The sequence below is a fragment of the Apium graveolens genome, chromosome 7 (assembly GCF_009905375.1).
Source record: "Apium graveolens cultivar Ventura chromosome 7, ASM990537v1, whole genome shotgun sequence".
Lineage (NCBI taxonomy): Eukaryota > Viridiplantae > Streptophyta > Magnoliopsida > Apiales > Apiaceae > Apium > Apium graveolens.
Genome location: NC_133653.1, coordinates 190,277,571 through 190,288,315, shown reverse-complemented (window position 1 = coordinate 190,288,315; position 10,745 = coordinate 190,277,571). Strand labels below are relative to the sequence as shown.

General features: G+C 35.7%; 2 protein-coding genes across 3 annotated transcripts; both read right to left on the bottom strand.

Annotated features, from left to right (window-relative positions):
* Positions 1-5,455: 5,455 nt before the first annotated feature.
* LOC141672941 (serine carboxypeptidase-like 34) lies at positions 5,456-7,201 on the bottom strand. The gene is made up of 5 exons (XM_074479638.1): positions 6,866-7,201; positions 6,658-6,735; positions 5,960-6,079; positions 5,695-5,866; positions 5,456-5,552 (listed from the first exon to the last, which is right to left on the bottom strand). Exons 1-4 carry the CDS (start codon positions 7,040-7,042, stop codon positions 5,696-5,698), a joined length of 546 nt encoding a protein of 181 aa, XP_074335739.1. The 5' UTR covers positions 7,043-7,201; the 3' UTR covers positions 5,456-5,552; position 5,695.
* A 558-nt stretch (positions 7,202-7,759) lies between these two features.
* LOC141672942 (adenylosuccinate synthetase, chloroplastic-like) lies at positions 7,760-9,841 on the bottom strand. Of its 2 annotated transcripts, none has more exons than XR_012555749.1 (5): positions 9,735-9,841; positions 9,431-9,520; positions 9,276-9,346; positions 7,922-8,104; positions 7,760-7,815 (listed from the first exon to the last, which is right to left on the bottom strand). XR_012555749.1 is itself a non-coding variant. In XM_074479639.1 (5 exons), exons 3-5 carry the CDS (start codon positions 9,285-9,287, stop codon positions 7,804-7,806), a joined length of 231 nt encoding a protein of 76 aa, XP_074335740.1. In that variant the 5' UTR covers positions 9,288-9,346; positions 9,431-9,520; positions 9,735-9,841; the 3' UTR covers positions 7,760-7,803. The 2 variants fall into 2 exon arrangements, 1 of the variants encoding a protein (XP_074335740.1); XM_074479639.1 differs by having other exon boundaries at positions 9,252-9,346.
* Between the last annotated feature and the right edge of the window lie 904 nt (positions 9,842-10,745).

Genomic DNA, 10,745 nt, shown 5'->3' with positions numbered 1-10,745 from the left:
CTTAATATCTCCAAGGGTCCAACAATTCGTGGGCTTAGCTTTCCTTTCTTTCCGAACCTCATCCATCCTTTCCAAGGGAATACCTATAACAGCACTAGGTCCCCTACTTCCTATTCTTTGTCCTTTTGTGTCAAATCAACATACTTCTTATGTCCATCTTGGGCTACTACCAGCCGTCCTCTGATTAGATCTATTATATCCCTGGTCATTTGGACCACTGCTGGTCCGAGCATCTTGCGCTCTGCAACTTCATCCTAGCGTAAGGGAGATCGACATTGTGTTCCCTCAAGGATCTCATAAGGCGACATCTCGATACTAACATACGATCTATTTTCGTAAGAAAACTCAATCCGTGTTAAGTGATCATTCCAAATTCTTTCAAGTCTATCACGCAGACTCTCATCATAGCTTCTTGCGCTATAGGTTTTGCTTCTCAATACCCACTCTTTTCCAGTTCGTAATCGTTACTATCTTTTGTACCTAATATTATACTGGTTACATTTTTGCTCGTTAGCGTTCTATAAGCTTTTAATAATTGCGTCAACCTTAGTATCACGAACGCGTTAGATTCGGAATACCACCGCACTGATACTACTTCCTTTCTAGCTGCTTCCATCTTTAAAAGCTTAATCCATCGTATAGAAGTAAAAGATTTTATTGAGAGATCACTATGATCATGAACACTTGTTACATCGCATAGTTAGTACAGAAGGTGGCCAGCCTTTAGTACTTGACAAAATTAAACAATAGATGGTATCCTACTAGGCTTCTATCACACAGATAGATAGTCATTCGGTAATACCTCCCCTTCTGGAAGGGTTGTTCTTCTCAGCTTATACAAAATGAAAAGGAGAGAAAAAAATGAATTGAAGAGAATTGTATATGAAAAAGTACTGCCACAATATCTGGCTTGGAATCTACCTCTGAACTATAGAGGTTTGTCATAGGAGAACAAGACATTTATATATCAACATCAAGTATTATAGCTGTTAGGAATATGTGTATTAGTTTGATGATAAGTTAAACAAAACACTTAAGTAGAAATCTAGTGTTTGTAGCCTCAACGGATAAGACCATCTTGGCTATCCGTTGAAGGAGTAGCTTTACTTAGCAATAAGTTTAGTATTGTAGCACATTTCATTCTCTGGATTCAAGTTGTAATTCTTAGATGTTGTAGGAAATTATCAGTCATGTTGACTACTAGTGGATATGCAAATAGGAGGGCTAATTATAAATATTTCATGCCTTGTAATTTTGTATAAGTGAAGAAGTATCAACTGATATTGAAGACCTTCAACGGATAAGAAACAAAGCTTCAACGGATGTCTCTAATGCTTCAACGGATAATATCCATCAACGGATAAGTGCTTCAACGGATAAAGACTTCAACTGATAATGCATCAACGGATAAAGCTTCAATGGATAAAGCCTCAACGGATAAGGCATCAACGGATGAAAGCTTCAACGGATGCTTAGTTCATTAGTAGTTGATAGTGACAATTCACAAGCTGACAGAGGCACATGGGTTGACAGAGATAAACTGGAATATGGAAGCCTCTAGGAGGAATCAAGAAAATGCAGCATTTCCATTCTGATGCAAACAAGGGAGTATTCAAAGATTCACAGATTATCCTAGATTGCATTGGATAGAGAAATGAAGAAGAAACATGTGAAGAATCTTTTTAATTGTATTTTACAGTTTTGTCTTCACTTGTAAACTTGGTGATATATAAACCAAGTAGCAGCTAGTAATTAGATAAGAATTTTCCAGAGCTGTTCAGAAATATCCAGAGAGAAAATCATCTAGTTTGTACTAGGAAGCAGCTGTGATTTAATTCTTTGAATCACAGATTTTCTGAAATAACACATCTCTGGTTGAACAACAAATCCACCAGAAAAGTTTTTAAGTTCTTTGTGTTCTTTACATTTGTGTTTGAATATATATCTGTCTGTATTAGCTTCAAGCAATTCACACACTTGTTCTCAAAAACACTTAGCCTTAGAAACTGCTCAAAACTTGAAAAAGTTTTGAGATTTACATTCAACTCCCCTTCTGTAAATCTCATTATTAGTCCACTGGGAACAACAATTGGTATCAGAGCAAGCTCTTAACATTCAAAGAGTTTAAAGATCTATTCTGCTAACATCATGAGTAAGAAGGATATTGGTGTAAAGATTCCAATCCTGGAAAGAGATAACTATCATCACTGGAAAGTGAAGATGCATTTACATCTTCTCTCTCAAGATGAAAGCTACATCAACTGCATTGAAAATGGTCCTCACATCCCACACAAGGTGGCCACAGCTGCTACTGCTACAGTTGCTGTTGGACAGTCTATTCCCAAGCCAAAGGCAGAATGGACTGTTGAAGATATTGAAGAGGTCCACAAGGACAAGAAAGCCATGAACATTCTGTTTAATGGCCTGGATCAAGATATGTTTGACAATGTCATCAACAGCCAAACTGCTAAGGAAATTTGGGATACTGTGCAGCTTATCTGTGAAGGCACTGAGCAAGTTAGAGAAAACAAAATGCAGCTTCTCATTCAACAGTATGAATATTTTCACTTTGAAGAAGGAGAATCATTGAATGATACCTTCAACAGATTTCAGAAACTATTGAATAGATTAAAGCTGTATGGGATAGTGTACCAAGTCAAGGACTCCAATTTAAAATTTCTAAGGTCTCTACCAAAGGAATGGAAGCCGATGACTGTTTCTCTAAGAAATTCTCAAGATTATAAGGACTTCACACTTGAAAGATTATATGGAATTTTGAAGAAATATGAACTTGAGACGGAGCAAGATGAGCTGTTGGAAAAGGGAAAGAGAAAAGGAGGATCAGTTGCACTTGTAGCTGACAGTGAGAAGGTTGAAGCCAGGAATGAGGAAAAGACAATGCCAAGTCTCAAAATTGGCACAAGCAAATTAGAATCAAGCAAGGGTAAAGAGCAAGTAGCTGAGGATGAAGACAATTCCAGTCAGGATGACTCTGATGATATTGATGAACATCTGGCCTTTCTGTCCAGGAGGTTTGCAAAGATGAAGTTCAGGAAAAATACAAAATTCACTAAGCCAAACAAAAACATGGTGGACAAATCAAAGTTCAGATGTTACAACTGTGGCATTAGTGGACACTTTGCAAGTGAGTGTAGGTAGCCAACTTCTGATAAAAAGAAATTTGAGCAAGTTGATTACAAAAAGAAGTATTTTGATTTGCTCAAACAAAAGGAAAGAGCTTTTCTCACTCAAGATGATTGGGCAGCAGATGGGGTCAATGAAGATGATGATGTGGAATATGTCTACCTAGCCCTGATGGCTAATTCTGATGAAAATAAAACTAGTTCATCAAGCAACCAGGTAATTACTACTGATCTCTCTCAGCTTTCTAAACATGAATGCAATGAAGCCATAAATGATATGTCCAATGAATTATATCATTTGTGTGTTTCCCTTAAATCACTAGCTAAAGAAAACACTAGGATCAAAGAGAATAATGTGTTTTTAAGTGATAGGAATGCTGTGTTAGAGAATCAGGTAATTGAGCTTGAAAAGATTAAACTTAAATGCTTGACTGTTGAGAGTGAACTAGAAGAAGCTGTTAAGAAAGTAGAAATTCTTTCTAAACAGTTAGAAAGTGAGCAAGAGGTAATCAAGGCCTGGAAAACATCTAGGGATGTTAGTGTTCAAATTGCCAAGGTTCAGGGAATTGAATCATTCTGTGAGGATGCCTGGAAGAAAAATAAAAAGGAGTTAGAATTAATTGATGGATTGTCAACGGATGTGGAATCAACGGATGATGAAAGTTATCCGTTGAAGGAAGAAAAGGAGCATCCGTTGAAGGCTCATCAATTAAAATAGGCAAGTAATTTTAAAAATAAAAACCTTAATAAGAAGAATGATTCAACTCTCAAGAACTTTGTCAAAGAAGGAGCTAGCACATCCAAAGATCCCAGTAAGGTGAATATAGGACACATGACTTTAGATCAGCTGAGAAATAGGCTTAAGTTGGTTGAGGATAAGAAGGAAACTAAAAGAAAACCTAAAAGAAATGGGAAGGTAGGGATTAATAAACATAACAATTACACACCTGATAGGTATGCTTCTAGAAAATGCTGTGTGCATTGTAAAAGTGTTAATCACCTATCTGATAATTGCAAATATGTTAAAAATACTCTCATGCCTTCAAATCCCTCCATGCCTAACATGTCTATGTCACCTCTGCATGCCATGCCTGTTTAGTCTCATCAGAATCCCCATGCACATTTTGCAAACATGCCATATATTAATAATCCTTATTTTACTGCATTTAGTATGCCTCAAATGCTATACAATATGCCTATGTGGAATAACATGTTTGCACAATCTATGCCTTATCAATCAAATGTGCTAAATGATTCTGTGACTAACCCTACACTTCAACCAACCACATCTGAGATCAAGGTTGACCCAAAGTTACCCAAGTCAAAAGATGCAGGAGGAATGAAGTCTAGGAAAAAGACTAACAAGGCTGGACCCAAGGAAACTTGGGTACCAAAATCAACTTGATTGATTTTGTTGTGTGCAGGGACAAAGAAGGAATCTATGGTACTTGGACAGTGGTTGTTCAAGACACATGCACTACAAGAAAAAAGTCCATAGACATCGCTTTTTGACCGATGTCTATGTTGTTTCACAACCGATGTTGATGTCGGTGATGTCTATTCTAGACATCGGTGGATACCCGATGTCTATACTCGATTAGACATCGATTTTAGTTAAAAAACAGATGTCTATGTGTTGATTATTTACATCAAATGCTATAAATAAATTATTTAATAACTAAATTACACCTAATTAAACATGTTAAACACATCATGAGCTATGTTTTTTGTCATAAAAACATCTATAATTTTGACAGAGGTGATGTAAAATGGCATATTAAACATCTGTTTCTTTAATGAAAGGTGATGTCTAATTTAGCGTATAGACATCACTTTTTTCTAGAATGAAGTGATGTATATGTATCATTTAGACTTGAACATGTTAGTCTTTCACATCAGTTATTTGTCTGAAACTGATGTACATTGCGTTTTTTGACATCAGTTTTGTTTGGTTAAAAGTGATGTTTATAATGTCACTTGACATCAGTTTTATCTTAAACAAAGTGATTTATATGTTTCATTTAGACTTGAACCTGGATTTCTTTGACATCAGTGTTTTACCTTAAAGTGATGTACATTATCTTTTTGACATCAGCTTTTCTTATATACATGTCAAGTGCTAAACACTGCTAACACAAAAGAAATAAACAAGATTTATGTAAGACCATGTAAATGGGTAGCCAGTATATTGAAAATTTCTTCAATCAGTAGTAATATCTCTTAAACTCTCTCTTGCATAGCAGGTTTACTATACATACACCTAAACACTAATGACCATAAAAGTAAGACATGATGTATATGAACGATTAGCTGCCTAACATTTACAGATAAAACTCAGATGCCACTGAGTCATTCTGTACTCGTTTCATATTATCTTCTAAAAGAGCTCCATTAACTGCTGGACAACATCTGATGAGCAAGGAAAGTAAACACTGCATGTTATTAACTTTATACAAGCAAAGTTTATCCAAAAGTATAATGATCGTAAGTTATATACCTATTTCATAGCAAGTAATGTTTAGTCTAGTAATAATAGACTCCGGATGGCGACCTCATGAGGAAGTGTTTAGGATATTGGAGACATTTGTTTGAGGAAGCTCTCCAGCCAAAAAGGAAGAGAACAAAGCAAGTGCACGAGAAGGCTGATAACTTGGAACAAAATGTCGGGATCCCCTTACAGTCACAAATGTCAAATTTTTGTATCCAACTGCATATCCTCCCACCTTGAAAAACATCATCGAAGAAATTAATGATTCGTGATTTGACAACTAGAGGAAGGGTTTTGTGTGTGCTTGCTGATAATGTAGTATTTGTACCTCAGCCTTAGTGTACCAGGGGTACCATTGTGTTTTGACTGTAGTTTGAAGATAGTCTATGGCATATCTTGTTGTTGTCACTGACACTACGCCATCCGTGTCCCCGCTGCACTGATGCCAGACACTGATGCCACTGCACATAAGATGAATTTGTTACTTCATTTGATTAACATTTAAATTATAACACCTGACAAAAAAAATCATAATATGTATGTTACAGTTATTTGTCTTTCATGGATTTTTACACAAAGCTTTATAAAAACTTCATTAACCTATTTGCAGGAAAAACATCCATAGCAGTATATCTAATTGGGGCAAATGAGATGGATAAAAGTAATGGTTTAAAACACACAGGAACAACCTCATGAAAAGGAGGAAGTAGCCTGATGGACAAGACCTAGCCACTGTGACCCATTCGTTTGATTCTCGCCTTTGAATACTTGCTAGGATTAGGAAAACACTACAGGGCCAATGAGAATAATGTATTAGGGTTCTAAACTTGGTCCAAAGTCATGTGTACTAATCTTGTAAGAATTGAAATGAAAAACTGCTTTGTAGTATGGTGTTTTTGGCTCTAATTATCAACCACCAGCACATTGAAACTCTATAGAGGCTTTCTGTATCATTAATAGTGAATTAAAAACTGATTTTTGGAACACAATATAAGTGGTCTTATATGACAAAAGACAGTAGTGCACCTGCTCCGATGTAGCATAAGTTCCATACTGAATCTTTGTGCGAAGCATAGCCTTTAAAGAAGCAAAGAGATATTGAACCTGAGGGAAACCCAAAGAACTTAACATTAGTTTCCCAGTTTGTTACTTTACATACTAGATATAATTAAACCAGGAACATATATAAGAAAACAAGGATCACTTAATACATCAAACACATAGAGAATCATACCTTCTCAACGATAGATATGAGCTTAAAAGTCAAGTACAGCCCCGCAATTAGAGATGAAAAGAGGCTTCCATATTCATTGTTCGAAAAGAAACGATACCAAACTGGAGCCGGAAGGAAAGCACGGTATAGCAGTACAACATACTCGACTAAAGTTAACATTTTTCCCTTGAAAAACATTTACAGTTAGAAAAGAAATATAATCTACAAAGAGTTAATATCTTGTATGAAGTTCTTTCACAATTTTTTTTATTATGTGGTGATACTAACATAAATATTTTTAGGTCCTTTGTTTTTAGTGTACATTGGCTCACCTGCTTACGGTACATTCTACCCCTGCTATTTTTGTAGTACATGAATATACTACACTTAAGAATCATTGATGCCTGACGAACCAATGCATCTGAAACAAAATAGATTATCATAATACATGGAGTGGCAAATAATAAGGTTACTCATATCAACATACACAACGCGTTCTTTCTCCTGTCAGCTGGAGAAAACAAAAGAATTTAAAAAGAATGTGTAGTAAGCATAATATAGTTCTACTTCTATACACTGTTTAAGAGATATTAAGAAATTTCCATGATTTTGTTAACATGTCTCAGATGTGTAAATTCAGTAGACAAAAACGCAAACAATAGAAATACAAGTTTTACACATTTCAAACAGCTCAGATTACTCTATTTTGATTAGATAGCACAATATGCAGTATAAAATTAGGTTTTCTTCAAATGTAATATATACTATAGAAAAGATACCAACTGCTTGCGGAAAATGGAATGGAAAAAGGCTAAAAACATATGAAGGGGAAGAGAAGTATGGATAAGGTAGGTTGAAGGGTATAATGGATTGCAAAATTCTTGTTCACCTATATAGCCAGACACAGATGCCACTGTTCCTTGATAACTGGCAAGACTGTTATTGGGGCTTCCGTATAATCAATTACACCACTACAGATAACAACATTATATAATTAGTCAGAGTACCAATTGTAAGTCAAATAATTTTAAGATTAGATGATAAGCTGTGATTTAACAATCTACTAGATATGTGTACCTGCAAGATTCCCATGTCTTTGGAGGAATAGTGACATGAGGGCATCCATCTCTTGTAATGAACGGGTACACCAACAAGCTCTTCTATTCTTTCCACGTAGTCACGTGCAGCCTTTGGCAGATCAGAGTAGTTTCTGATGGAAGAAATATCAGATTGCCAGCCAGGCATTTTTTCATATTCAACCTGAGGACAAAAGTATAAATAAACAATCAACAAAAATACAAGTCTTTCAGCATAGTGATACACCAGGAGCTGTAGCTTCAGCATGATAGACTATGCAAGTAGGATGGAACAAGTACAGCTTAGTCAGGCAAAATACAGTCATATCGGGCTTCATTACAAAAAAGAGATACACTATCAAGATGACTCATTCGGTTTGATATAGGAAATAATTAGTTTTGGTAACAGGGAATCCTTCATGAATATAAGGTATTGAAATGTAAAACAAGATGGATCAATCGGGCTGTATATTGCAAAGAGCTTTAAAGCAGTAAATTTTAATATGTTCAGTTGGAAAAATGGAAATAGATAGCACATAAGATGAATTTGTTACTTCATTTGATTAACATTTAAATCATAACACCTGAAAAAAAATCATAATATGTATGTTACAGTTATTTGTCTTTCATGGATTTTTACAACTTGTTCCTTCTCACGTGTTTGCTCATTCCACTCACCTTCACAAATCTTTCATCATCTTTTCCCAATAATCTATCAGATCTACTACTATAGTCTCTTATCTCCCTCCCTTCTATTTTTTACTTTCCTTCAGACGTGATACTGTCAGTATCAATCTTAGAGTAGTAAGGCACATGCAATAGATAGTAAAGCATGTGACCAGTAGTAATCTATTGTTCCTTTAAATTGAGTTTCCTCGTCTATGTATGCATTACCAATCTGCAAATTAAGGTACTCCATGTCAGTTATCATTGTTCATGTTTTATACGTGCTACCATGAAATGATTTCTACAGGTTCCATTTCCATTTAGGCCATGAGATATATGCTCCTTCACTACTAAAACCCACCTGCAGACTGTAACTAAAATCTACAGTTCTGGAATATAACAAGAAAAATAAAATCCACTAATCAGACCATAATATCAAAAACATCAAGCAAAAAACATCATTTCTTACATGCCTAAAATACTACATTCCAAATACAAAATATAAAACCTCTACAATTCCGCAACATAGCTAAAAAATCATCAAACCAAATTAACCACCGATAAATACCAAATCAAACATAACATCAGTCATCAAGCAAAATGGCTTCAGGATATTTAAGTAAAATGTGATTTCTTCTCAACACCGAGAATGATAGTATCACTACCTCTAACATCGACGGAGGCGTTACCTTTACGGACATCTTCGATAGCGTATTTCACTTGAAGTAGATGACCCTCCGGTGAGAACACGTTCATTGCTCTGTCATATCGAGCCATCTCTCCTTTATTAATTCTAACAAATCAAAGTAAAAAAACATAAAACTAAGTATGACATTAAACGGACCTAGATCGCAAAGAATTTCATATTTAGCTTTTGTGTGGTAGAAAGAATATCCAGAACTTGAAGCCACGTATCATGATTGATTTGCAATTCCTGTATAAAACAAATTCAAAATAATTAGTAACACCATACAGTACTTCAATTTGGATTTTTATTGTAAAAAATCCCCAATTCTAAAAACTAGGGTTTCGATTTAAAGGATTTTGATTAAAAAACTAGGGTTTCGATTTAAAAACCAGGGTTTCGATTAATGCAAAGAAGACCAATTAATTTTACTTTATAATATGAAAACGAAAAGAGAAATAACCTAATTGAAAGAGAGAGAGAGCTGATGAGCGAAGAGAGTAGAGAAAGCTGAGAGAAAAAGAGAGCATAGCAGATGTGGTGAGAGGTGGTGAGTAGCAGTGAGTGAGTAGTGATGAGAAGGGTGTGTTCTTGTCGGAGAGAGAGCTGTGAGAGAGAGCTGTGAGAGACAGAGAGAGCTGTGAGAGAGATGTGAGAGGGAGTGAGAATGAGAGAGTTTTTAGTTTTTATTTAATTTGAGAGGGGGAAACCTAAAATTGTCAAGGAGGGAATAAAAATTTTGTTAAGGGGGAAAAGAATTGAGGAGGCCGCGCGTTCCATTAAAAAACTCAACTTAAGACATCGGTTTTCAAATAGACGGTGTCTTAAAAATAGAAAGACATCGAATAAATGGGGTGATGTCAATTATGTTTGAGACATCAGTGGCATCAGTGACCGATGTCTAATGTGTGATGTCTATTAACATTTTTCTTGTAGTGATGACAGGAGATTTCACCCTGCTCACAGAGTTTAAGGAGAGAGCTGGCCCTAGCATAACCTTTGGAGATGACAGCAAAGGATTCACTATGGGATATGGCTTGATTTCAAAAGAAATGTCATCATTGATGAAGTTGCATTGGTTGATGGTCTCAAACACAACTTATTGAGCATCAGTCAACTATGTGACAGAGGGAATACTGTTTCCTTCAATTCTGAAGCCTGTATTGTCACAAGTAAAAAGGACAATAAAGTGGTTCTAACTGGAGTTAGAAAAAGGGAATGTGTACTTAGCTGAACTTCAACTCTACAGATGCAGAATCCATTACTTGTCTTTTCAGCAAAGCAAGTGCAGTTTGAAAGTTGGCTATGGCACAACGAAGCTGTCCCATTGAATTTCAAGATAAATGAATGATCTAGTCAAAAAGGACTTAGTTAGAGGAATGCCTCTAGTGGAATTCACAAGGGATGGACTGTGTGATGCTTGTCAGAAAGGAAAGCAAAAGAAAGTATCATTCAGTAAGAAGCTTGAATCTGC

What these genes read in the sequence shown, in the direction of transcription:
- LOC141672941 (XM_074479638.1), bottom strand. Translation starts at nt 7,042, where the DNA reads ATGTTTTTCAAGGGAAAAATGTTAACTTTAGTCGAGTATGTTGTACTG. An exon ending in CTTATGCTACATCGGAGCAG is followed by an intron (nt 6,080 to 6,657) that starts GTGCACTACTGT and finishes GGCATCAGTGTC; the next exon opens with TGGCATCAGTGCAGCGGGGA. An exon ending in CCTGGTACACTAAGGCTGAG is followed by an intron (nt 5,867 to 5,959) that starts GTACAAATACTA and finishes ATGTTTTTCAAG; the next exon opens with GTGGGAGGATATGCAGTTGG.
- LOC141672942 (XM_074479639.1), bottom strand. Translation starts at nt 9,287, where the DNA reads ATGTCCGTAAAGGTAACGCCTCCGTCGATGTTAGAG. An exon ending in CGCCTCCGTCGATGTTAGAG is followed by an intron (nt 8,105 to 9,251) that starts GTAGTGATACTA and finishes TTTTGTCCTCAG; the next exon opens with GTTGAATATGAAAAAATGCC.